Here is a 25,747-nt window from a genome sequence, read left to right as displayed (position 1 = left end):
CGTCAGCACGTACGTATACCTGACGTGAAAAGGGGGTAGTTACACGTATGCTAAAAACGCGAGATTTTAACAACGCAATTTCTGACAATCACGTTCACGTATTTTCTAAACCTCCCTAGTGGGTGGACGCACTGTTTACGACTGATACAAAATGAAATGTCTGTTTTTGTCTTAAAAACAAAGGCCTGTATGCAAAAATGATACTATCAAATTGACCTCTCGAGTTGTACCACTTCCAAAACCTCCGCACTACATATCAAAGGAAGTCCAAGTTCCCTTAGTGAACTTGTGATGTAAAAGCGCATGTTTGATACAGTCAATCCTTCCGCGAGTAAAAATAATCCCTCGACTAACTGAGTAGTTCCGTTTGGGACTTCCTCCTTCTCAGGGCTTAGGGTGTATTAATAGACGCATATCCGACGTTTATTCCATTGGGGGATTGAGCCAATATTAACCGCAAATTTGTTGATAATGTTATGTGTTATCGGGGTGGACTTTAGAGATAAATTTGGACGAGGTTGAAGGGGGATTCGTGCAGAGGGATTATTGAGATGTTTGTTGAACACAATTAGAAAAACTCTTAAGTTAAAGCAATTAATTGTATATTTGGCCTATACATAGACGTTTGTTAGTTTTTGAATTTTTCAGCTAGTGTTCATTTGTCTATATCTTGCAAATGAGTTGGTAATAACACTTGACGAATTGGCCTGTTTACACTATTAATTGAAGGAGCAAAATGCTTTAAAAATTGTTTGTTGTCACAGATTCAGAGTTATACATACAAAGACAACGTTTTCGATGCTAAGTGCTCATTGCATGCTTCTAAAGCCTTCAAACTTTAGCAAAGTTGCTTTACGCCATTTAGATGTACTTCATCCATGCATTATGCTATACGCGAAGATAAACGACTAACCCCAAGCCCGAATTCACAAAATTCACAAATCTCTTTAAAAGTTAACACAAAAAGTCACGTTCAATACTCAAGAGAAACAAGTTTTTGTGAAGTTGTGGCCACTCTTAAAGACACTGCTTCCGGCATGCACATGGCGCAGATAGTCTGCAGCCTGTATCTCGTAGCTTCAGCTGATGCGTCATGCTTTACCGGGCCAGTCTGCTAAGCTAATAAGTCCCTTGGTCTGTGGCATTTGCAAGAGTAACACCACCTCCTTCTAACATGAGTTTCTTACCACTGGTTGGTATAACGTTAACAGCTCTATGTGATTTTAACCTGTTAACACTAATCTTGAACTATCAACTAATTGGTTTTTACTACTTCATATTCTTCCCCCACTCACACGCATGTTCTCTGCCAACCACCCCTTCCAACTCGACTTTTAAAACGATTGGTGAACGTCTCCAAACCAACCCGATTGGATTCCCGGTACCCTGCTGCGATGGTGTCTTCACCGACTGTATGCTTACTGCATGATGCATGACGCCCTTCTGGCAACGGTCTCCTTGCTTGGACCCTTCCTGTATGTAACCCATCTCGGAATACCTCATCAACGTAATGTGTTCGCATGATACCAATTGCTCCCCACTTCACTACCACCCTCTTCCCAAAACATTCCTCCCCAAATCTAAAACTGCTCTCTGACCAACTTTCTGCAATACAAATTGCGTCTTTACCGTCAAATATAACACTGCGCTCAATGCGACTCTCAACCAACCCTTTACAAAAAATACCTTTAAACGACCGTCACTGTTTGATAGTACGCTAAGAAATTCCACTCCCCCGACCCCGTCTCACATTCCCCCGACGCACCACAGACACAGGACGAGCAGGACCGGGCAGATAAGAGGTTCGCCTTTGAAAAAGAGAGCACGGAGTTACAGAAGAAGATGGAGACGATGGCTTGGAGGAGGGAGAAAGCTGAGCTCTCTAAGAGGCTGGACGAGCTCAAGATGAAGATGGAGGACATGCAGAGCAGACCTGATGTAACTGCAAGTGCTTCACTTGGCCAAGAGGTATTGTTATTAAGTTTCTTTTGTAATACATTTAATTTGCAAGAGGTACTGTAAATTTACGTTTTTTATTTTGTTTTAATATTTCATTTTTAACGAATTCATTTAATTTGCAACCAATGAATCCCCTGAAAGTTTGCACAGTTGGGCCTAACGCATTTCTGGATCAGTGTGACCCGGAGTCTGTGTCAAGATGACACACAAATGGGTCAAACTGACTCTGACTCCGATTTATAATCCTACGATCCGGTTAAAACTGTATCTGTGGTCGATTTCACAAAGTCGATTTCACAAGGAGTTAGGACTTTTCCAAGGAGATATTAAAACTTAAGGCTAGTCCTAAGTTAGGATAGTAACTCATCCTAACTCGAGATAAAACTAGTCTTAAGTCTATGTGAACAACAGCTGCTTTTCTGTTGTCACAACCAACATCAAGGACAATGTTTTTACATGCTGAGAATGTTAACGGCTGTTCACTTTTGTTCCCCTGACTCACAAAACGGATTAAGCCTAACTTTTCGAAGGTTTGTTATTTCATACTTTGGTTGACCACACAGAACCTGAAAACTGACTGTTTTGTCGGCTCTACCACTCCTTTGTAAATACAGACCTGTGTGCTTATATATTTTTTGAAAGGGCAAGGGCACCCAGGCGTTTTCTCCTTGGTAAAGGGCACCCTATGAGAAATTTGTAAACTTCTATTTGGGCATTTCAAGGGCATCGGGGCAGTGACCGAGGGCATGGAGGCAATCCGTGAAGTACCAGGCCTACTGTAATATGAATTGGCCTAGTGAAAAAGCTTGGCGTTGTGAAATGACAAGCAAATCGGTTCCTCTGGTGAGTCATCGAAAAAGTGAAGGGCAATAATTTGAACATTTTACCAAAATCCCAAGCTGTCTTAATAAGTTTTTCTCCGCTGTTTTCAGGCTATGAAGGCGGTCGATCTATCGATGACCAATACAGCCAATCCGGTCTCAATGATGATTTAAGCCCATCTGAGAATTCTGCTTGTCACGCGAACAGATTTGCGCAGTTTAGGGACGTTTTTGCTCCTTTGATGGCCAAATTAAACCTCAAATCCGTGTAATTTGATTATGACGTAAACTAAGTTCAGTTTCAATGCTAACATCCATGTGGAAATATCAAATTAGTGTGGGATAAATGGCGAGCTTAAAGGGAAGGTCAAAGGTTGGTTCGTGTCAACGCAATAAGATTTAGGGTGGCACTGGTGGCGTGCACTCGCCCATCACCAGCGTGGCCGTGGTTCGGTTCACGGCTACTATGGATTGAACATGACGTCATTGACTACCTTCTTTGATGTAAAACAATGGAAACCGGGTTCGCCCCGGTGTTCCTGGTTTGATTGGCAGCATATTTCACCACATCACCTTGTAAACCATTACATGGTGCTATGTAAAAGGAGTAGGTCTCATAATTCAAACGTAGTCCCTCATACCTTGCAGGAAATACTGTATGTTGAAGCGCCTTGAGCCTCACTGAGTCCCGGATATGTGCGCTATGTTAGAACAGGTCAAAGGTCATGCTTCGATGCTTCATTTTCTTTACGGAAAGCGCAGCTAAATGGCACCTTTTTTTCTCTTCTAAACCATATGGTTTGTTTTCAAGGAACTCCGTAATCTACTTGAACACAGATTTTCATGTCACAGCTAATTATTTCGGAAATGAGTTTTTGATATCCAAGCAACGTGCTTGACGGACCTAGACATCAAGTAACAACCCGAATTGATAAATGACATGATGAGTCATCGTGAGACATAATCAACTGAAGAGATTACATTTCCCTGCAATGAGACCAAGTAAAACATGTTGCTAAATATTACTCGTCTTTTTGCACATTTGTAACCCCATTACTGGAGTAGCCGTAAAGACATTTTCATTGTTGAAACAAACTGCGCTTTTTGACTTTGGCGGCCGAATGTTAAAACATTCAGCCGTGTGTCTACGCATGATGAGTCCCTCCTAATTCAACATACATCAAACTTTCAATTAGCAGTAATGAAACAGTATTTTTTATAGCGGAATATGAATCAACTTTCCTCCAAGCGCTTTACAATAAAATGAAAAGCAATAAGAAACCAAAAACTTTGAGTATGTTTCCTCAAAATGATAACCTTTTTCACATTTCCTAAAAAAATGCAGCCAATGCAAGCGGTCTAAAGCCAAACAAAAAGCAATAGACGTACACGCAAACTTTCACGATTACTGTGTGTGACTTTTCCCGCCTTATGTTGTCCTCAGCATAAACTTGCCGAGCTCCATTTAGCCCTGATATCCAATCCAATCCTTACGTCACGGATATTCTTTAAGTCAATTTAAGAACTAAAAATTGCATCACTCTACATTTGAAGAATTTCATCTCTCCCTTCACCGTTACCAATTTGATATATTCTGTGATATAATTCAGTTAAGGCGCTTCTGGAACCCCACTGTTGCAGACATTATACTTTTACTAGCAGTCAGTCAGTCCCATCAGGTCGGTCTGATCTATTCTTGGACTCGGCTGGTAATTTTAGCAAATGCAGTCTACGTCAAATAAATTGTATAAAATGTAAATCGCTTGACATTTTGACTAACACGTTTATCTGATGTCTGTCGATAAAGTTTTTTATGTTCTTATAATTATCGTCACGAACTTAAAATGAATATGAAGATATTTTAAGTGGGAACTAAACACAATAGTCCACTTGCGGCTACAACCATGAAATATTTCTCTTTTGAGTTAGTGTTGGCTCTGAAATGAGCCGGTTTGACTCGACGTTTCGAGCAGTACACTCTGCTCGTCTTCAGGAGAAATATACATTTGTTTAAACCTTGACAGCCACTGTACGTTATATAAAATTACTGTATATTTTTATTTTGAAATATTTTCCCTTCAATTATTGGAAAAATAATACAATATTAAATCATAGCAATTGTTCGGCGCGCGTTATCCGTGAAACATTCAAAGGCGCCGGTCTGAACATTCAAAGTTCATGAAAAGGCCTGTCGGAAAACTTATGTTTTAAGTTGCCGTTGAAAGAGGTGAATTATTTTCTCGATTTATTTATGAATTGCCTCTTCGTTTCCTCACAGGAGAAAAAGTCAGACTCCTCTCGCCCGGACACCGAGAAGGAGGAATTGAAGAAGATTCTGGGTAAACTGGAAACAGAGGTCGAGATTCTGGACGGAGAATGTTGGAAATATCGAGAACTTGCTGAAGACATGCAGTCAAAGATGAAAGTGGTATGTGTTAATTTTACGGTAAAGCCCGGTTCATCAGACTTCATGCGAATGCGGAGCAAATTTTGACGTCAGGCTCACAGGGCTGTTTTCTGAACGAATGTTTCGTACAAGTTGTGCACTGATCAACAGTTTGTGACTTTAACATTCGTATCGCATTCACATGAAGTATTCAACGGGCTTGACGCTATTCTCTATGGTTAAACCGAAGAAGAAGGAATGTTTAAAATTGGGGTTGAACGTAGTAACAATTACTATCGGGATTTTAACCAACAACTACATACCATTCGAAATGACACTGAATTGACAAGTGGATGAATGGCGATCAGAAAATACCAACCGAAACGGCGAGTTGTCAACACCTTTGCAGAATCCATCAACTCATCAAATAAAAACGAAATTATTTCAGGAATAGCAAATAAACTTGAATACAGAAGTTCATGAATGATCAGTGTCAGAAGCGCAATCAAAACAAATTCTAGCAAAAGTTAAAAGCTTACTCATTTTGAAGTATATATTCGAGCATGCCTCATCGAATTACGACTTGAGAGTCAAGATACTTTATACATACAAATCAACTTGAAAGGGAGTTGCTGTAATTCTACGGTTTCCGGTCTACGGTTAGAAGGTTTCTTTCGAAAAACTCTGCACCTTTCTAAATCTAGAATACAGGATACTTTACTTTCATTTCTTGAAATCTATCAAGGGATTGAATGTACACGAAGCCTACCCAATGACGCATCTTCCTGTTCAATAACTAGAAGTTTAACAATCTCTCATTTCAAGATGACGGCACAGAGCGAGGAGCTTAAGGCCTCCAGTGACATCCTGACTCAGGAACGGTCCCTTCTCCATTCTAAGGTAGCCAGCATCCATCAGGATCGCACAGAGCTGGACATTCGTCTGAAGAAAGAGAGAGAGGCTTGGGCGAGGGAGAAGAGCGAACTGATAGCGAGGCAAGATGAACAGCAACAGGAGAACGCCAGGAAGCTGAGCGACATACAGGTATTTACTGGGCCCAATTTCATAAAGCTGCTTTAAGTAGAGAATGCCGCTTACAAACTTTCTGTGTTAATGACCAGTCATAAATTGTACTTGTACTTTGTCGTGTGTAACCTTATTTATGGCTGAAACAGTTTCTGCTATTGTTAATAATTATTTAGTGTGCATTGGCTTACAGGTTTAAACAATTGGTCCTGGCCTTAGATTTTACCCTATAAAGGCAGGGTCATAGATTGGGTCCGGTCAGCGTATACCTATATGGCACATTTTATAAAGACAGATACAACAAAAGTAACAATGTAAAATGTTTCATCTGAAAACATTGTCTACTTTTTGAGAAAACAGCATGTTCACTAACATGTCGTACCCATCCAAGTTTAAATGATAAACTTTGTTTAGAGGAGTAACATGCAAGATGGGTGTGATGATGAATTATGTTTTCCTCTCAGCACGAGTTTGGACAATTCCAGCTCGAGAAGCAGACCCTCCAACAGAGGACCGTGGAGTTAGAAACCTACATGAAGTCTCTCAAAACCAACGGGAAGGAAGGCGAGGAACGCCTCAAGGAGACCCAGTCTCACCTGGAAACTATCAAAGCATCACACGAAGCAGAGATGGCCAAACTCCGGCGGGGTTATGAGCATCAGATTGGTATAACATCCTCAGAAGGCCGAGTGGAGCTAGAGGAGATGGATCTTGATCTGAGAAGCAAGTCAAGACAACTTGAGGAGATCTCTGCCAAAGTGGAACTCATGGAACAAGAACTTGAACAGAGTCGGGGTACCATACATGCCCTGGACGCACAGCTTCGCGCCCAAGAGGACTGCAGAAGCAAAGAGAAGGCTGAGCTTATAAAGAGCGCCCGCAACGGTGAGGATGAGCTGCGCAGTGAGAACACACGTTTAGGGAAAGAGATGCGAGACCTACAGGCGAAGCTCTCGAACCGGGAGAAGGACTGGAAAGCAGAGCGCAACGAGCTCCAGGAAGCCCTTGAGAAACTCAAGTCCAGTTTGAAAGCAAGAGATGCCTCGTGGGAGAGTGATCGATCGAAGCTTGTCTTGGAGGTCAAGTCTCTTCAGTCCAACTTGATGACCCGGGAAGACTCTTGGAAGGTCGAGAGGGGTCAGTCTAACAACATCATCAGTGAGCTGAGAGGGAAGGTACACGAGACTGAGATGAAGGCCAAGAAGAGAGAAGAGGAATTAATGTCTAGAGTGGAGGCTGCTACAGAGCTTGTAGAGACGCACAAAGTCAGTGAGGCGAAGTTTAAGGATGAGAGAAGACGTCTTATTAAACAGGTAAGTTCTCTTAATTTTGGCTTTACCCTTACCACTGATGTGTGTTTGATTGTTACTTTCTCCAACCATCGTTTTTCTTGATCATTTTGAGGAATGCTATTGAACCAACTACATGTTTATTCCTAACAAATAAATGTATCTCTAACAGATTGAAGACAAAGTTAGCGACATCAAAAACGTCTCGAAAGAATCAGACCGTCTTCAGCGTCTCCTAGACAACCAATCACGCCGTGTTGACAATGCCCGTTTCGATGTCCAGATCCAATTCCAGAGGGATGAGAAGATATGGAAGGCTGAGATCGCAGCTAGTCGCTTCAAGCTTGAGGCTGAGACTAAGTACTTTAAGGAGGAGCTGGCTAGGCTGCAGAGTAAGCTGGAGAGTGAGGTCAAAGGGAGGTCAGATATGGAGAGGGATCTTCAGGTTGCTGTGAAGGAGGAGCATGAACAGAAGGCGATTGCTGAGAGGGCTGTTGCTGAGAAGATGTTGGCGAGACAGGCGGCTGAAAAGGAGTCCCTCTCGGTACACAAAACATTTCAGTTATTTCGTTATTTATTATAAAAATAATAAAAAGATCTTATATAGCGCAGCAATCTGCTAAAAAGTCGCCAAAGGCGCTTTACACAAAAATTAAAATTGGTAAGAAGTTAAAAATGCTCAATGCATTCAATAAAGCTATACTCGCTGAAGAAATAAACGTTGCAAAACAATGTTGCAAAACAAAGTACAGTAAAACATCAGAGTATTTTTCATGTGACAACACAACAAACATGACCAGGTAAATAAGTGTAACAAAAGCAGTGAAGTTGAAATACATAGATATTTATTTCATCCCTTCAATACCAATAGTGTCCAGTGCCTTTAAAGAAAGTGAAAATAATTTAAATGAAAACGTCCGTATGTAAGTTCCTAATCTTCCTGTTTTCCACAGGCCAAGAGATCGAAGCAGTTGATGGAGGAGCTTCAACGAGACAGGCGGAGTCTTAGCGCCCAGCTCACGGCCGAGAAGGAGCGCTGTGAGGCACTCCAGAGGAGTTACGGTAACGAGAAGGCATCCTGGGACGTCAAACGAAATGAATTGATAACCAAAGTTGGCAGGGTAAGACAGCATGAAGTCTTGACACTCCTGGGGTGACATGTCTTTTTTTTAGCTGTGCCACGCATCTTGAGCTCTCTACCCCTTAATCTTAGATATTGTCTTTGTACCACACAATCTAATCTCTTCTCAAAACTTATCTTATGTCACAGATTTCAAGGACTAAATTAGCTGTGCCTGTTTTCATTCTTTTGAGTTTGTTTTTACTGCGACTTGAACACCCAGCAGGGTGAATATGTGCGCATTACAAGAGAATAACGAAAGAAAGAAAAAAAAACTTGTTGCACATATTTGTGACATAAAAGCTTCAGGCCTCAGTTTTTTTCTTATTTGAGTGAGAAATTACCTCTTTAGCTAGTAGCTCTCCAAAGTAGCTCTCCATTGCTACCAAGCAAGTTTTTATGCTAACAATTATTGTGAGTTATTACCAATAGTGTACAGCAGTGCCTTTACGTTGTTATTTCAAAGCATTTTATTTCATTTTACTCGATTGATTCAACAGCTCGAGCAGCAGACTAAACTCAAGAAAGTCAAACTAGAAGATCTCCAGGTTAGACTTCAAGCAGCCTGGGACATCGAGCGAGCCGATAACCGACGACTTGTAGCGGAGGCTAACCAAAACTCGTTAGAAACCCGTAGGCAGATGGATTCACGCGAGAGTAAATGGCAGAGGGAGTTTAGTGCTACTCAGGAGAAATTCACCAAGGAGAGAAAAGATTGGGAGGAAGATAAGAGGAAACTTTCAGATGCAATCAAAGAGGTTCGTAGATTAGTTTAATTTGAGCAAGATTAATTTACTTTGTCTTTGGAAAGAACATTGAAGTCTGGTTCAAACTTTCTACGAATGCGATACGAATTTTGACGTCACAAATTTGCAACGAATGATTCCCATCAGTTGACTTGTGATGAACTCTTGCGAAACATTCGCTGCTAAAGCACACAGTGACTGCAGCACAGAGCTTTGTATTATGTCTGCAATAACCCGGTTTAGAAAATAATATTTAACTATTTCTGTGACATCTTTCTACTGGTGAATGGGTAGATTATTTTAACAAATTAATTTACACTCAACTGAACATTCGTTACAAACTAAAGTGATAGTTAAACTTGAAAATGACTTTGTTTTTCAAAATTAGCATGATGTGAAAAATTCAGCTGAAAACAATTTCCACAAATATTTTCCAGGTATTTGCTTTACTAAAATAATTAATTGGTAACAAAACACCGTACTTGATACTGTTGCAATAATAATGCTTATAAATTGTGCAAATTAATAGGTATAAATGTGACCAAAACGTCTTTTGAAAAAGTACAAAGATTGGGGGAAATAGTTTAAGTCAGAAAATATACTCTATTAGTGAAGATTCATTACTACAACGTACAACGTACATTCTACACTTTTTAGTCCATTCTCATTAATGTAATGTGCTTGATTTTAATTTTTATATTTGTATATTCATCTAGCTGGAAGATCAAATGCAGAGCATGAAGGACATGCAGAAACGTAGCAGCCAGGTAGAGTGCCATTACCAACGAGATAAAGAACTGTGGAGGAGTGAGAGGGCAGACTTGCAGAAACGGCTGCAAGGGAGTCTAACCTCACGTAGATTGGAACATAATAGGATTGAGACCATGATTCAAGAGGTAATGTAACCTTTGACCTCTAACTGTTGCAAGAGGAGCTTGTTTTTGAAAACTTCTTTATAGTTTGTTTTCTTTTGACATGTCATAGTCAGAGTTTTTACCAACAGAGAATGGAAAACTATTAGCCTTTTTGGGATATTATGGCGAACTCTATAGGAGTACACCGTTTGGTTTGGGTGTACAGACAAATTTACCCAAACTGCAGTGCAATTAATATGCCCATCATATCTCAAAATGGTTTATGGAGTGCCAAATACAAAGCAAAAACAGATCCTGTCTGTAACGATGTCACACAAAATATTCAAGCAGTGTTAAGGTTAAACAAACAAACCAACCGTTTGAGGTATTTTTATTGATTTGAATGTTTGCAGAAAATGTTGAATTTGGTTAAAACATGTGTTAAACGGTTGAGGGGTTTACTAACATTCGGCATCAATGCCAACCAGCTCGGTTTGTTTACCAACAATTAAATGGAAATGGCTTAAGCAGAAATGGACACTTCTTGTGGTGGGTAAAGGTGAGGTTTCCGGTAGCACCATGTGCAAATCTCTGCTTAGCTGTGTTGGTTCTGAAAACAACCGGTGGTTAACAACTCAACTTTCACTCAGTATATGCTCTGATTGTCTATAGGATAAGTTGTTACTGTTCAGATGTGTATTCTATTAAGCTTCTCTTCTGTTTTAAACACAAACAAACAAAGCTTTATTATTAGACCGATCGTATACACTATCCTTGCAGTTCTTTAAAGTTTTCAAGCATTTTGGTTATGTTAACAATGGTTTTTGTTCTGTTGTTATAAAGCAATGAAAACACCGATGCATGTTTTTTCAGTGAGATTTACATCATTGATTGGATTTTGAAAAAAACGGAGATACTTTTTAAAACTCATTTTTTGTTTTTAAGTTTATTTACTGGAAGTGTACACTCTTTCGCTTTGATAAAAATTCTATAATGAACTGATTTTCATTGTTTTTTGTTTTGTTTTAGCTGCAAAAGTTGAAAATGATGGACACTACTCCACACCAGGTAAGTATGTTTGAGGTTTTTTATGTATGTAAACATTTTTTACATGACACTGGTAAGATAAATACAACTTTTAATGCAATTTGTTCAATTTGTTCAAGTATTGTTTATATAATTGGTTTGATTGCAGAATTCAGAAAATAACAAACCGGTGACGAGCAAAAGTCATTCTTCATCATTTGAGGCACCTACCAAGGGGTTTCAAGAACTAACGGTAGGTGGAAGTTTCAGTTGCAACAAGTGCTTTAAGCACTCATTGCCTTCGATTGAGTTTGTTTCAAAACGTTTGTGATGAACGTTGGAAAGATGAATCTAGAGGTTCTTTTTCAAAATCCAAAAATAATGTAGATGTTTTTTTACATATAGTTTTAGTTAGTAACGTTTCACTGTGCCACGAGCTTTCACTGCCTTGAAACGAAACAAAGACTATTTTTGGATTTGGAACACGAACCTCTTAATTCATGTTTAATGGTTCGTGGTTGGATAAAGATGTTAAAAGTGTCATCAGAAGTTACCGATTGTTCTTTGTTTTTTTGTTTGATAAAAAACCCACAAGCGATGAACCTATTTTGGTTGCAACACCGCTGTGATACGTTGTCAGAACAAGCTTCTAAGCTTTTTGTTGTGTATTAAGAGGATTGTTTTGCATGTTTGATATTTTGTTTATCAAAGTGTTGGTGGAAAGTTCAGGTATTGCCTGAGTTAATTGAAGCTGATTTATTTGCTTATTACATAAACTAAGTTTTATGATTTGGTTTCATCTTCACTTGACAATGACAAACCGATGTTGAACACGAATGAATCTGGCCCCCTCCAAACCAAATCACTGGCCCTGTGATTGACACCCCCTCAAGCCGTATGGAATGGTCCAGTAAAGGATATCAAGTCCTGTGTTGTGTACGATGTGGTTAAAGGCAATGAAAACATTAAAATATGTCAGCAAGTGATAACAATTGCCCTATGGTTCACTTTGCGTTTGAAAAATAAAACCAATATAGCCAATCAACAACAAACATACAAACACAAAAATGGGGGAACAAAGCTGTAAGCGAAATTAAGTACGTTTTAGTGCATAGTCCATTATTCAATTCATGCTTTACAGATAATCGAGACCAAGCAGACCAGCGAGAAATCAGCGCCACCGAGAAAAGAGAAGGGCGACCTCGTGCGGCGGATGCAGGAAAAGGTGCCGGAGCATGATGGGAACGATGGCATTGCCCATGAGCAAGAAGTGCCTGACGTCATCAAAGCATCAGATAGCATGACGGTTAAGAACGCATTTGAGGAGGTTCTTGCATTTTGATTTTCTTTCTAAAATTTAAAGGCACTTGAGACTTTTGGTAGTTTTCAAAGACCAGTCTTCTTGATGTCTCCCAACATATGCATAAAATAACAAACATTTGAAAATTTGGACTCAATTGAATTGATCATCGAAGTTGCAGGAGAAAGGAGAAAAAAAAAACACCCTTGTTGCACAAATTTGTGTGCTTTCAGATGTCTAAAAAGGCTTTAGGCCTGAAGTCTTTTAATATTTGAGTGAGAAGTTTCCTCTTTGTCAAAACTGTGTTACTTCAGAGGCAGCAGTTTCTCAAAATGTGTAATACTATCAACAGCTCTCTATTTGTCATACCAAGTAAGGTTTTATGGTAACAGTTATTTTGAATAACTACCAATGGTGTCCTGTGCCTTTAATAAAGATAATGTTCTTTCTTCCGAGACTTAATGAAGTCAAATATGCTCTCAGACATTTACTGAAAAATCGTCAGTAAGGTAGCAAAGTAATAATCCTGTGGCTTATTTTAGTTAGAAAGTACACAACGTTTTCATTTGTATAAAAAACGATATCTTGGAAAACGGATTAATTTGTGCTTACAACTTCTAAACATTTGGTTTCAACTTTCAATTGGGTGGCGATGTATTTTTGTTTGCCTTCAACACTGTTGCACCGTGTGGATAAGGCTTTCAGCCCCTTCCTTACAAGTGGAATCTTCCCAGGAATAATTCTCTGGGATTTTTCCCCCTCCATCTAAAACTGAAAATTCATTCTCTGTCTTCTCTCCATTGGGTTCTTGGCTAATACAGTGATTAAGTTCACTTGTCTGAGAGTCCTTGGCTACACAAACTAGAACAAAATGAATTGAAACCTTTGCTTCGATTCATGCAACACCATGTACATGCAGACGTGGTTACTTCAAGAAATCTTGCAAAAACATTTACATTCTTTAGTTGTCAATCTTGGCATTCCTTCTTCAGAAGCATATTTAACTGTGGTCATTAAGTTTATTTTATGGTTCGATATTTATTGCTTTGACACATTTTACTATATTCGATTCTATCCACATTTCCTTCCTTGTACTTTGCTGTTGTTTTCTCTGAAACAATTGATTGATTGATCGTGTGTTTGCTAAAACTATTTGGGCTTTTTCAGAGCCCCACCCCCTCCTCAATGTAAAGAAACCCAATTCATTTAAGATGAAATCAAGTTAAAAGCAACACATGACAGTATAATATTCTATCATTGTCCTCGTTTGCTTATTCTCAATACACAAGATTAATCCATCTCCATCCCAATTGAGTTCAGAATATTGATGATGTTTGGGTTTAAATGAATCCAACGGCCACCTTTTTTCGTTTTACAAAGTGTCCACCATGAATCCGAAACCTTTGGGACGCCAGGTTGCAGCAGACTTACCAGGACCCAATTTCATTGAGGTGCTTATAAAAGCAGAAAATAGTACTTAACCATTCTGCTCAGCTGAAATGAGCAGGATACCAGTCACAAGTTGTACCTGTGAAATGGTATTTTGGCTGGTAAGCATTATTGTGTTGTGCTTAACTGTTGTGCTTAAGCAGCTCTATGTAATTTGGCCCTGGTCCTAATTTCATAGAGGTGCTTTGGCATAGAGCAATTTATGCTTACTATAATTTATGCTTACCAGAATGAGATGAACAGCCAAAATACAATGTGACATGTACACCATTGTGAGTGATATCCTGCTTTTTTTTTGCTAAGCAGGTATACACTTTGTTTATGTTTAAGCAGCTGTAAGAAACTTGCGTATAACGTCACAAGCTCAAACATGGCTCTCACTGAGGTCAATGAAGACTTATCATTGGCTGAGAGTTGTGCGCGGCACGTTTCCATTGGTTGACCTCGGCGATGACACCATAAGAGGTCTTTATCCATTGTTCTTGGAATTGTTTACATGGGCGGAAATTTTAAACAATGAAAAGTAACCTGATAAGTCTGCTGCCGCCTAGCAGCGTTCCAATGTCTTCCAGTGGCCGCTTCAATACGTCCTATCCAGTCCAAACCCTCTCCAGTCTTGCCACCTCACTCCACAGTCTCATTCTATTAGGTCTGAGCCCAGAATAGTCTGGTAGAACTTATAGATTCATTGGTAGTAGTCAGTACCGAACATAATGAACTATCGTTGCTTTCGTGCATACCTTGCTGTTGTAGTCTAGAGCCAAGACATTCATGTTAGATCATTGCTTACCTTGCGATAAGTGTTGTGGTGATTTTGCTTTGTTTGAACATCTCTGAAGATGATTTGTGTTGGTGGTTGGCGAAGGGATACTTAACAAATTGTCAGTGGCTTTATGAAATTGCTAACGGTTTGAAGGGTTTTGGGGCATCGTTGGAATGGCAGATATGCATCTTGATTGCCGCTAAAACAAACGGAACTGTGAACGATCAGATACAAAGTTTGTGTACATCTTCTTCTATCATGATTTTAACAAACAGCGAAAGTATCGGCTTGGTATGTTTACTCGATCTAGTTCAGCATTTATGAATGAATACATATAGTTTCTCAAAATACCACATTATTTTTGTAATCTCAGTGTAGCCTATAGATTAGGCTAAAACAATAACGAAATGCATAAACGAAACATCTATAACTTCCAGAATGAAGTCATGAAAATGAAATGCCAAATTATTTTTCTCTAGATGCACTAAATCTGCTTGCTGGGTTGCTTTAATCTTGCTTTGTTTTATTGCACGTTGAATTATTATTTTTTGTGTGAGAAGAAAACTAACATCGTTTGAAAGATATGGATGAAATGTCACCCTTTGTGTTCGCATGTCTTGTCCTTCGTGGAGCCCGGTTCATGTTTATGCAAATTAGTTACGAATTTTGACGTCACAGTCATGGCTGTTTTGTGTTTTCGCAGCGAATGTTTCGCGGCGGTGGAGCACAAGTCAACTGTCGAGAATTATTCGTTACGAAATTGTGGCATAAAAATTCGCATCACAATCGCATTCGCAGGAAGTATGAACCGGGCTTTACGTTTAAACTAAAAGTCATTTTACGATGTACGTGTTCGCTATTTATAATTTTATCGGTAACCGCATGGTATTTGACACCTTCCCGCAAAGAAAAAAACCTAGCAAAACTAAAAACTTTCAAAAGATTGTGGTGACGTAAACATGATTTATAAACCCCTTGGTGTAAAAAGCTCCCATAGTACTAGATTGTTTGTTATGTGTTCGGTGATAAAGTGCATTAGTGGGCAGATGGCGTAGATCCTAACTGCGCATGTACTAACTCATCCATGTTTTTTCTTCCATCTTCCTTCCCGCCTTCGCTCTCTCATCTGCGCACGCGCACTAAAGGTGGCCACATCGGAAAAAGATTACAGGTAGGATAGTTTGTTGCAAATCTTTGCATTTGATGTATTTTCTTGTGGGGATGTGGTTTTGAATTTGTAGGCACTGAGACGGATTGCCCTCGTACAGGACGACCTGGCATGCTTTCAGGTTCGACTTGAGATGGAGGCGACTCGACCCAAGAGGTAAACATCGTAGTAACCGAGAATCAACGTACTAAGCGATCTCTAGATGTATCGTAGTAACCGAGAATCAACGTACAAAGTGATACCTTGATTTGTCGTAGTAACCGAGTGAGACGTATTAACGATCACTTGATTTAGCGAAATAACAGAGAATCGCCGAGAGAGATGTTTGTTTCATGACGTGCAATTTATTTTGGTGTGTGTTAGTGACTTTAGCAGCCTTTTTGATGTAGAAGATTCGTTATGCTGTTATTTTTGTACAAAACACAAAAACAATTTGTAACGGGTTTAGTAATAATTGTCATGCATATTTAACAATACAAAAAGCACATTTTATTCAGTGTTTTGGTGTTAAAACGGTGTCGCTTATTATGAATACTGTACAGTAAAACGACAAGAACTGCACAATCAGTCGAGGCTCTAAAATAGGAGGCTCTTAGAAAAAGAAACTTTAAAGGGAAGGTCCACGTTTGGTAATTACTCAAAACAAATATCTTAAAAACTGACTTGGTAACGAGCATTGGAGAGCTGGTGATAGTATAAAACATTGTGGGGAACAACTACCTCTGAAGTAATGTAGTTCTTGAAAAAGAGGTAATTTCTCACTAAAATAATAAAAGACTTCTAGCTAGAAGTATTTTATGCCTATTTGAAGGCACACAAATTCATCCAACAAGGGTGTTTTTCTTTCATCATTTTCTCGCAACTTCGATGACCGATGCTCAAATTTTCACAGGTTAGTTATTTTATGCACATGATGGGATACACCAAGTGAGAAGACTGGTCTTTGACAATAACCAAACGTGTACCTTCCCTTTAAGCAATTACGCAAATCTGCTACCAATTCAACTCAATTTTAGTTCATTTAATCTTTACCTACTTGAAACTCCCGTATGCCTTATTCATTTAATGTTGATAATCTCCACAGATCCAAGTCTCACTCTGACGTTGCTCGAGCAGTCTCCGTTGTCCGTCAGTCTAAACCCGTGTGCCAGAGAGCAATGCAGTACGAGAGCAGCACGCCCTCATCGACGGAAACAACCTCGATCCAGGTGATTACAACAGAGCGCCAACCCCTGGACGGCAACGGCAAACCATTGAGGGAAGGACGTTCGTACACACGCAGTGCGGAGATACTAACCTCATCGTCCCCCAAACCACGCAGGAAGCGATCCCCTGAGAAACAGGTCAGGGCCCAGACCCCAGAACCGACCTCCTCAACACGTGTGCAGGTATTACCTAGGATGTGCTCCACTCCAACCCCATCCGAGACAACCTCGCGTACAGTGTCCTCCTCGGTCAAAGACTCAGATAGTGAATACGGAAGCAGTTGCAATAGTAACACCAACTCGGCCTCCTCCTCCCCCTCGCTTACAGAGAAAAACACAGGGCCAGGGAAAGTCACGACCAAGCCCGTTCTGACGAGATTCGGTCGGTTCGACGCACAGGGGATGCTCCGTGAAACGGATCGGAAGTCCTCACCCCAGTCTTCGGACTCGGAGCTGAAGATCGAGACTGATATTGAGAAGAGAATGGCCGAGATGGAGAGGAGCAGAGTGAGATCTACCAAGAAAATGTTCGAGCAGAATTTGGCTCGTGGAGCTGGAACTCTACCCAGCCGATCCTTGTCACCAAGGCGCGAACATGATGATACTTCTGATCATGAATGCGACGTCGAACAACGGCACACCGACAGTGAATTGTACACACGTGTTAAATCACCGACATCTGAGAAAGACATTTCTATTCTATCCTCCCGTGAAAAAGACAGTGCGCCCTCTACTATTGTAGTTTTAAAAGGCGTCGGAGCCAGCGCTCCTTGTGGCCTTGACTCACAAAGTGCTAAAAACACTTCTACCTCTAAACCAAGTGGGCATGCACATAGCACCCAGCAGCTAACCCAAAGTGCTTCCAATTCCAGTGGCAATTCAAAGTCACATCCGACCGTGAAACCGGCCGTTTCTTCCCCGGCCGTACAAGCTTCAAGTCCCGGTGGATCGCCAAAGCTTCACCGCTCCAACTATCCATGTGCTCCGCCTGGCTTCCTTTTGCCAAAGAAAATTAACGAAGTCCAGTCATCATCGAAGCGGACCGAGGGCACCCCCTTGGTGGGTGAGACTCCCTCTTCTCCCACGCCCACTTGGAGGCACTCCTCGGCACCATCGAAGAACTTCAACATCCCCCTGCCGCCTTATCAGACAACCACTTCACAAACAGGTGAACCCATGTCCGTTATCCCTGGTCAATTACCACGGACTAAAAGCCAAATGCAGGCGAAATCCAGAACCTCCTCCGAGGTTCCAAAGTATATCGCCTCAACCGGTGACGTAGAGTCTCCGGGGTCACGACGCAAGCGCATCTCTCCCCGGTCTGCACGTGCAAACTTCTTTGCAGACCTTCCTCCTAGTCTAATGCTTTTGCAGCAGCAGCAACTGAACAAACCGAGTAGTACAGAAAGAAGCCGCGAACCAAACAACAACAATAATAATCCACACCGCCCGTCGCAACTCAACGTGACGTCAGAGACTAACAAGAATGAGACGCTTGGTGGCGCTTCAACGAGTCAGTCTAGTCCCAGAGACCATTCACCATCTGGAAGGAGCTCCATTTGGACTGCAGCCCCGACAGTGTCTCACCAACAGCACCACTCAAAGATCAAAACTGAAGAACACAGTAGCACCAAAATTGAAACCCAAGTCCTGAGCTCAAAACGCCCCTCCGCTGCCGTCTCTCCAACACGTAGAGTCCCTACCCAATCTGGTTCCCCGAAGCTCAGCAAATCCAAGGCGCCTAAACACCCCAAAAAACGTGCAAAATCAAGCGATAGAGCACAGACCGCTACCCCGCGATGTGTGACCTTTGCTTCTCCGACAAGCCCTTCCGGACCACTTATCCCCTTGAAACCAAACACTACCCGTGTTACAGTGGTATCGTCCAAGAAGACTGTGAATACTGTGGAGACGTGCCGTGTATTGAACTCTTCCTCTTCTGAGAAAGGGGTGTCCGATTCTGAAAAATCGAAGGGATCCACTGCTTCATCAGAGGTGCCGCTCAAGCCTGCACCAACAGTCACCTTTGACGAAATGGTAGGTCTCACGAAATATTAATCAGAATCATTTTTAAATCATTAATTCAAGTTCCAAAGCTTTTCTCATCAAAGGGGTTCATTTCTCATGACATAGACTCTTAACATTGTTTCATTTAGACTGTTTTCTAAAAAGGGGTTTTATTCTACTGCAAAAATAATTGTATAAAATATGGTATTTTATATTGTATAAGTGATATCATGTGGCCTTCCTTCTGGTCCTGCTCAAGTAACAGTTTAAACAGCTACTACTGTTCTCAAGCTGGAACATAAAGTTTACTCTCTCGATTTACTCGGCTCATCAGACATTAAACATTGACGCAAACCAAAATGTGCTTGATTTGCATGATAAAACATGTTAAGTTGTGTTTAGAGAGATTTTTCTAACACATTGTTCCAAGTTTTAAATTAATGTGCATGACCCGGTCTGCGCAAAATTGTAACTAGCATTTTGGCCATCAGGAGAGGATGCGAAGATATTTGCATCTTAAGATGGTCCATACAACAAAATCACGACACATACAAATAATGTTCGTTGCTGCCTGATGCACGTGAATTTATATCAGGATCCTAAACAACAATTCGCTTATAGTTAAAAATGTTAATGAAAATATCTTACAGCATTCTTGTGTCTATTTAACCTATGCAATATTGTGCGTTTTTCAATTGTAAATGGATCCCATGCAATTGACGTATCTCATATCGTGCGTACATTTCACGTTGCTTTTATGAAAATACAAGACTTTTGAAGTTATCGTTATTTTCGAATTCTGAAGTTGGCACTTCTTGACGTTCAAAATTACTACTCGTTTACTCCAGCAATCCATATAGAAGAGCCATCTCTAGTCCATGCATAATGCCGTGTCCGAACTGGTGGCTATAGCTACGGCTACGGCTGTTGCTATGGAGGTCCTATACCTCAACCCGGAAATCAAGCCGTAGCCGTATGGCTGTAGCTGACATTTCGGACACGACCATAATCTCCCGCCATTTTTTATAAAACTCATTTGTGTTCGAGTACATCACGTAGCAGTTTTACTAACATTGTTTTTCCCTCTTTCCCACTCTCAATAACTCCCTCATTCCCACCACCATGCCTCACACTAAACCACATTAATCTCTGCTTTTCTCACTCGATTTGCATCTCGCCGTGTTTTTTTTTTCACTCTGTGTCGCTACGAACTCATACATGTCAAACTCCCCTATCGTCTGGTCTTTCGTCTAACAGTAATAACAACATTCACTCTTCTCACCCCCATTAGTTTCATATCCCTTTGCTTTAAATTCATTAACACAAACCACTTAGTTGTCGTTTAGTTTGAACTCCTTTTCATGTATTTATTTCCATTTGTGAAATGATGTTTTGGTACTTCAGAAGAATAAAAATACTAGCCATTTAGAACAAACAAGTACAGTCGATGATGAACACTTTTTTTTTTTTTGGGGGGGGGGCCCACGATGCCGAAATAATAATTATTTAACCCCTTTGAATGTACATCAATTTTCAGATTTCTTCGAAGTATGAGTCCATTTTAAGATATTATTCAAGTACCTTTTTAACTTGATTTGATTTTAATTAGTTCTCCATATTGTTGCCATGATATTTCCAACAAAATTATTTTGCAAAAAGACTGTTTCAGAGCAAAAATGTAATAATGCACAAAAATCATCCCAAAAACTTGAATTCATTGTTTCACTTTTGTCATTGTCAGAAAAACCTCTGTTATTTTGTGTCAAACACACTTAGTCCTCTTTGGCATGTTATGATTTATTTTATATTTGCACCGTTGTTCATTAACCCCATTGTTCTCCCTTGTTTTGGTTTGGTTGTGGCACCCCCTGTTCGCTGTCTGTCTTTCCCTCTATCTCTTGAGTTTTCTTCTCCCATCTTTCTTTTCTTCCCTTCGATCTCTATCTGCACTACTCTCCCGTCCAACTTTCATCCCCAACGGAACATAGCAGCCACGTCACGTCGTGCCCGCCCTCACCCCGCAATTCGCCCGGCCAGCCCCGTCCAGCAACCGCCGGAGGCCAGCCCGATGGCTTACCTCTAAAAGACTAAAGACGAGTACCGGCTCGCTGGATTCCTTGTACCGTTCAGAGCGTCGTCCGTCCGGGTCATCAATGTCCGATTATGAGACGTTTATGGAGCAGGAACTCTTCACCGGAGACGGACATTGTAAGAGGAAGAGGCCGAAGGTTGAGACCACTGTTTGAAGAGAAGCACTATTTACATTTTTATAAAACTGTGGGCCAAACCGTTAGCAAGATTTACACTCTGATCGGGTCCGGTACCAAACAGAGCAACAGTCTAATCGAGGAATCCACGAATACCTAAGAGCAAATATCACAAAATCGGTTGAATCATACTTTAGCTGATGTCAAAAAACAGTAAGACAGTTTGCCTTTTGGGGCAACCTACGGAATTTTGCGCAAAAAGTTTCACCTGTTTAAGAAAGTGTTGAGCAACAGGAAAAACGTGATGGGTCTGTTCTCCATAATCAATTGGCCAAGTAAACAATATCATCTGAACAGATCCGAGATTTGTTTGTCAAAAGTGGCTCTTATTACAACTACAAACGAGATTCATTATTGAAAAAAAATACATTTTTGCTTAGTTTTATATGCTCATTAACATTAGAAATTATTACTCCAATTTTTAATTTGAAGTTGATGAACAAAGATAAATTTACTAGAGACCCCTTTAACGTTCATATCATTATGGCGATTCTAATACAAACTTGTTATAATTATGAACGCCCTTGTTTGATACTATCAGGCACAATTTAGTCGCATTTTGACTTCAGTTCTAATCATGTAAAAGGTAACGGTAAATTGAATAATTATCATTAAAAAAGGCCTTACCCAAGTGTCTAGGAGGAAGTTTTACCTGTGGAGTATTTAATGTTAAATACACAATATTCTGCCTGCCATGTTAAACAAAGGGCGCCCTCGGTTTTAACAAATGACGTCATACATTCGTCTGTCGAGGGTTTGTCGTGTACCAAAGGAAATGTAATTTTCCATACTACAATTCCGAGCCTGTTTCCGTGACATTTTTCACTTGTTACAATCGAATTATTTCTCTCACTTTTTCACTTTTTACAAATGAAGTTTTGAGCTATATAAATAAATTTGTCATTGACTCATCTTTTGAGGTATTGTAATTTGCCAAATTCGGTGAGGACGGAACTTTGTAATTTCTTACTTTTTATAGAAACGATGCAAAGGGCATTTTTATAGCTTTCTTAGCCTTATACTATTATCTTGCGAGCAATTTTATAACAGGGTTATTGAGCACCGTTGTTTAATAGCGACAACATAAGCAAAACAAAGCAATTGTAGATGTAGGCCTATAAGATACAACTGTTTTCGAACATTTCAAAGGTTGATCAAAACTAATCAAATTATTCATGAGACAAACTGGAAATTGGTTATCAGGAAAGTGATCTGATACCGATCGATTTCTGACTAATCAATACATAAAGCATTTTAACGTTTGTAAAGGGTAATGCTAAATCACACGTAAAACGCGCAAACGCCTGTATATGTAAATTTGATGTAATGAAAATAATGAATTGAGGCCTCTTAATTATCATAAATAAACCTAACACCAATGGGGATAGTTAGCATATTCGATGGGAAATGGCTAACAAACTTAACCCTCAAATGCCTTTGTGATAAATAGACTCATTTGATTGTTAATCTATTGGTATGCATGAAAACAATATTAACGAAAACAAAAGAATGGAACTGGGACAGATTTGCTGATAGAATAAATTCATCAACGAAGTTTTTATTAAGTCACTGGCTTTTCAATCTTATTTTTAAAGGAACACTTTATCAAACTTTTATTTTAAAGAACAAAACAAATTTACAAACAATGTTAAGTTTAATTATTTAATACATATTTATTTAATGGCACTTTCCCCTTCCCTAAACAAGTGTAACTAAGCTGGTCTCGTGTATTTCTTTGATTACAAACGTGTTTGTTGTCTTAGACGTAACTGCCCGAGCCGAACAACGTTAACCGTTGCGTTGCCGACCACCAGTTAAATGACTACCTTTCTTCTTGACCAGCGCCCTCTCGTGAACCTCTTTACATTTTCGTGTTGTATCAGTTAGATCTGTGTTGCAGTCGTACTCTGAAAAACCCTCTCCCAACAATAAAACTATGTTTCACAGTAACTTGGGAGTAAAGTTTGCCATTTTTTTAAAAGGTTTTTCGACCAAAATGTTAAAAACAAATGTGTGCTATCTTGGTGAATTTGAAGGTCAGAAGGGGAAGAAGAATGTTAAAGTTGTTTATAATAATAAAAAATAATATTGGCCAATCTACCTGTATCTCTGTGTGCTAAATGTTTCAACATTATCAGTGGCTATTTTGATGTAGCATTTCTTCTTTCCATTTAAGAGTGAGGTGGACCACATCGCTAATTTAATTGGTCATGTACCTCAGGCCTTTGTTATTTATTTTGGCCAAGATCCTCACCTCGAAGTGATTGAAGAAATTTATGAACATTTACCTTGACTGTTGCATCAAAAATGCAAAAAGAAGTAATTCATGCATCAAAAATGCATAAATTTGGAAGTATAGATTGTTGAAACATTGTGTGTTTATGTGAGAGATGCATTCTTGTCAGTTTGCAGACTGCGTGAATGTCACTCCAGTGATCAATTATTAGATATTTTTTTTGACTGTTTCACTCGGTTAATCCATGGGAAAAACTGCCCCAATGAGTTATACACTTTACCGTGCGAACACACACTGCTCTCTGAAGGTAAACATGTGACAATTTCACTCTCTTGTCCGAGTGGTGTCAGTTTCGCTCTTTTGAGAGTGAAAGTCAATCTGTGGTCACTCTTTTTGATGGAGACTAAAACGAGCTTCACTCTAATTCGAGTTGAAAGTACCCGTCTTTCACTCTAAAAAGAGTTGTCCGCCAGAGTGGTATAGCGGACACAACGAATGGTTCACTCCTTTACATTAAGAGAGTGACTAATGAAATGTTTTTTAAGGTTTTGCTAGAAACAAAGAACAGGGAGAAGTTTTAAGACGTTTTAAGAAGCTTGAAAGTGTAGACACAACTCTATAAGTAAAGACTTGGTAATGTAAAGTAAATGTGTACATAGATTGTGATTTTATTTAGCTTGTATTTTTATTTAATCAAACAAAACTTATTATTTTTGTTGGGGAGGTTTTAGTGAGGTATTATTTATTATGTATTGTATAATTCAGCCCTCATTAATTTAGTGACTATTATTAAACAGACGAGCAAAAGACCGCACAATATTATGGTCGGATTAAAACAAAATGCATTAGTACCCGAGTGATAATTATTGTTTTAATTTTCAATTCAACTCAACTAACACTTATTTCCACATTGGTGACAAAAAGGGAGAATAAAAAACGAATTATGTAAATGATTAAAGTCATAGACAATATTAAGAAGTGGTCAAGAAAAATAATTCGATGAAAATGAAATGAAAATAATATAATATTGGATACAGAGCAAACCAGTGTGAGGGATTTTATACAGAAGCCAGAAAGGCTTGTTTTGAAATGTCTGACAAAATACAAAACGAAAGAAATTACAACAAAAAACAAAAGCAACACAATACTTCAAAACTAACTCAAGGAGGAGTACTTTGGACGAAAATAAAATATTATAAGATAATACAACTAAATAACGGAATGGTTTGTAAATAAACAGTGAATAATGTGAAACAATAAGAGGTATTTTCGTTGAAGTTCACACACTGTTACTAGCATCCCGGTGGTATACACATTGCTATTGAAAGAGCCGACGGGTTATTATACTCCATTATGAGCTTCAAGATGTCATGACGCTTTCTTGGTTTCGTGTCCGCGTTTTCGAAACGGCTTCTGTTAGTTTCAGTAAAGCTCTGAAATACCTGTTACAAACTTACAATGTCACAGTCTGAGTTTATGCCAACCCAGGTTGGAAAAGTATGTATGGAAAGCCAAAAATGCAAATCAAAAACCAGATTGCCATTTTGCAAATCAAAAACCAGATTGCCATTTTGCAGAAAGATGAACATTATTCAAAAATTGGTTGAATGTGTTGGAAACAAATCAGAAGAGTTATTTCAACTTGTGAACCTTTACAGAAAATGTTGAATTTGGTCACATTTGTGTTTATTAAGTTGTTTGTTTTGCTAGCATTCGGGCAGCCATGCCAACCGGTGCACTTTGTTTATAAACAATGGAAAGGACGGTCTACCGTTCCGTTTTGAACTGCTATAATAAAACCCACTTTAGATAAGGAGTTGTTCCACAAACCAGTTGTGAACCATACTTACATTTATAATAAGTCGAGTAAACGTTCCGTAGGTTGAACCTTAGTTGAACTTATAAAGTAAGAAAAGAAAGTTGTGGAAGACAAAGTTTGGAAGATGATTTTCTTATAAGAACGAAAACAAATCGGGCCGCGAACGTGCAGACCACAGACCGTGTATACTGCAAAAACTCCCGCCTAGCTTTAATCCATTTTGACGGTGCATTTTTTAGCTGTCGGTAAACCGCATTTTGACGGTTTATAACCAACTGGTTTGTCATAATAAATGATCAAACTGAT

General features: G+C 39.5%; 1 protein-coding gene across 8 annotated transcripts in view; it reads left to right on the top strand.

Moving 5' to 3' along the window:
• Positions 1 to 25,747, top strand: part of LOC139950172 (uncharacterized) — a 165,235-nt gene that overhangs the window by 76,774 nt on the left and 62,714 nt on the right. For 2 of the 8 annotated variants that reach the window (XM_071948802.1, XM_071948799.1), the window contains 14 exons: positions 1,714 to 1,968; positions 5,059 to 5,208; positions 5,992 to 6,210; positions 6,657 to 7,505; positions 7,654 to 8,025; positions 8,435 to 8,602; positions 9,102 to 9,359; positions 10,064 to 10,243; positions 11,231 to 11,269; positions 11,397 to 11,480; positions 12,369 to 12,554; positions 15,981 to 16,063; positions 16,992 to 19,149; positions 21,108 to 25,315. In XM_071948802.1, the coding sequence (XP_071804903.1) occupies positions 1,714 to 1,968; positions 5,059 to 5,208; positions 5,992 to 6,210; positions 6,657 to 7,505; positions 7,654 to 8,025; positions 8,435 to 8,602; positions 9,102 to 9,359; positions 10,064 to 10,243; positions 11,231 to 11,269; positions 11,397 to 11,480; positions 12,369 to 12,554; positions 15,981 to 16,063; positions 16,992 to 19,149; positions 21,108 to 21,365 (5,259 nt within the window). In that variant the 3' untranslated portion in view covers positions 21,366 to 25,315. Of the gene's footprint in view, positions 1 to 1,713; positions 1,969 to 5,058; positions 5,209 to 5,991; positions 6,211 to 6,656; positions 7,506 to 7,653; positions 8,026 to 8,434; positions 8,603 to 9,101; positions 9,360 to 10,063; positions 10,244 to 11,230; positions 11,270 to 11,396; positions 11,481 to 12,368; positions 12,555 to 15,884; positions 15,911 to 15,980; positions 16,064 to 16,991; positions 19,150 to 20,376; positions 25,317 to 25,747 lie in introns of those variants that run through there. The other 6 variants (XM_071948804.1, XM_071948806.1, XM_071948801.1 and 3 more) reach the window with 6 other exon arrangements.

This window comes from Asterias amurensis, chromosome 17 (genome assembly GCF_032118995.1).
Source record: "Asterias amurensis chromosome 17, ASM3211899v1".
Lineage (NCBI taxonomy): Eukaryota > Metazoa > Echinodermata > Asteroidea > Forcipulatida > Asteriidae > Asterias > Asterias amurensis.
The sequence above is the reverse complement of the archived record's forward strand: the minus strand, read 5'-3'. Positions and strand labels throughout refer to the sequence as shown.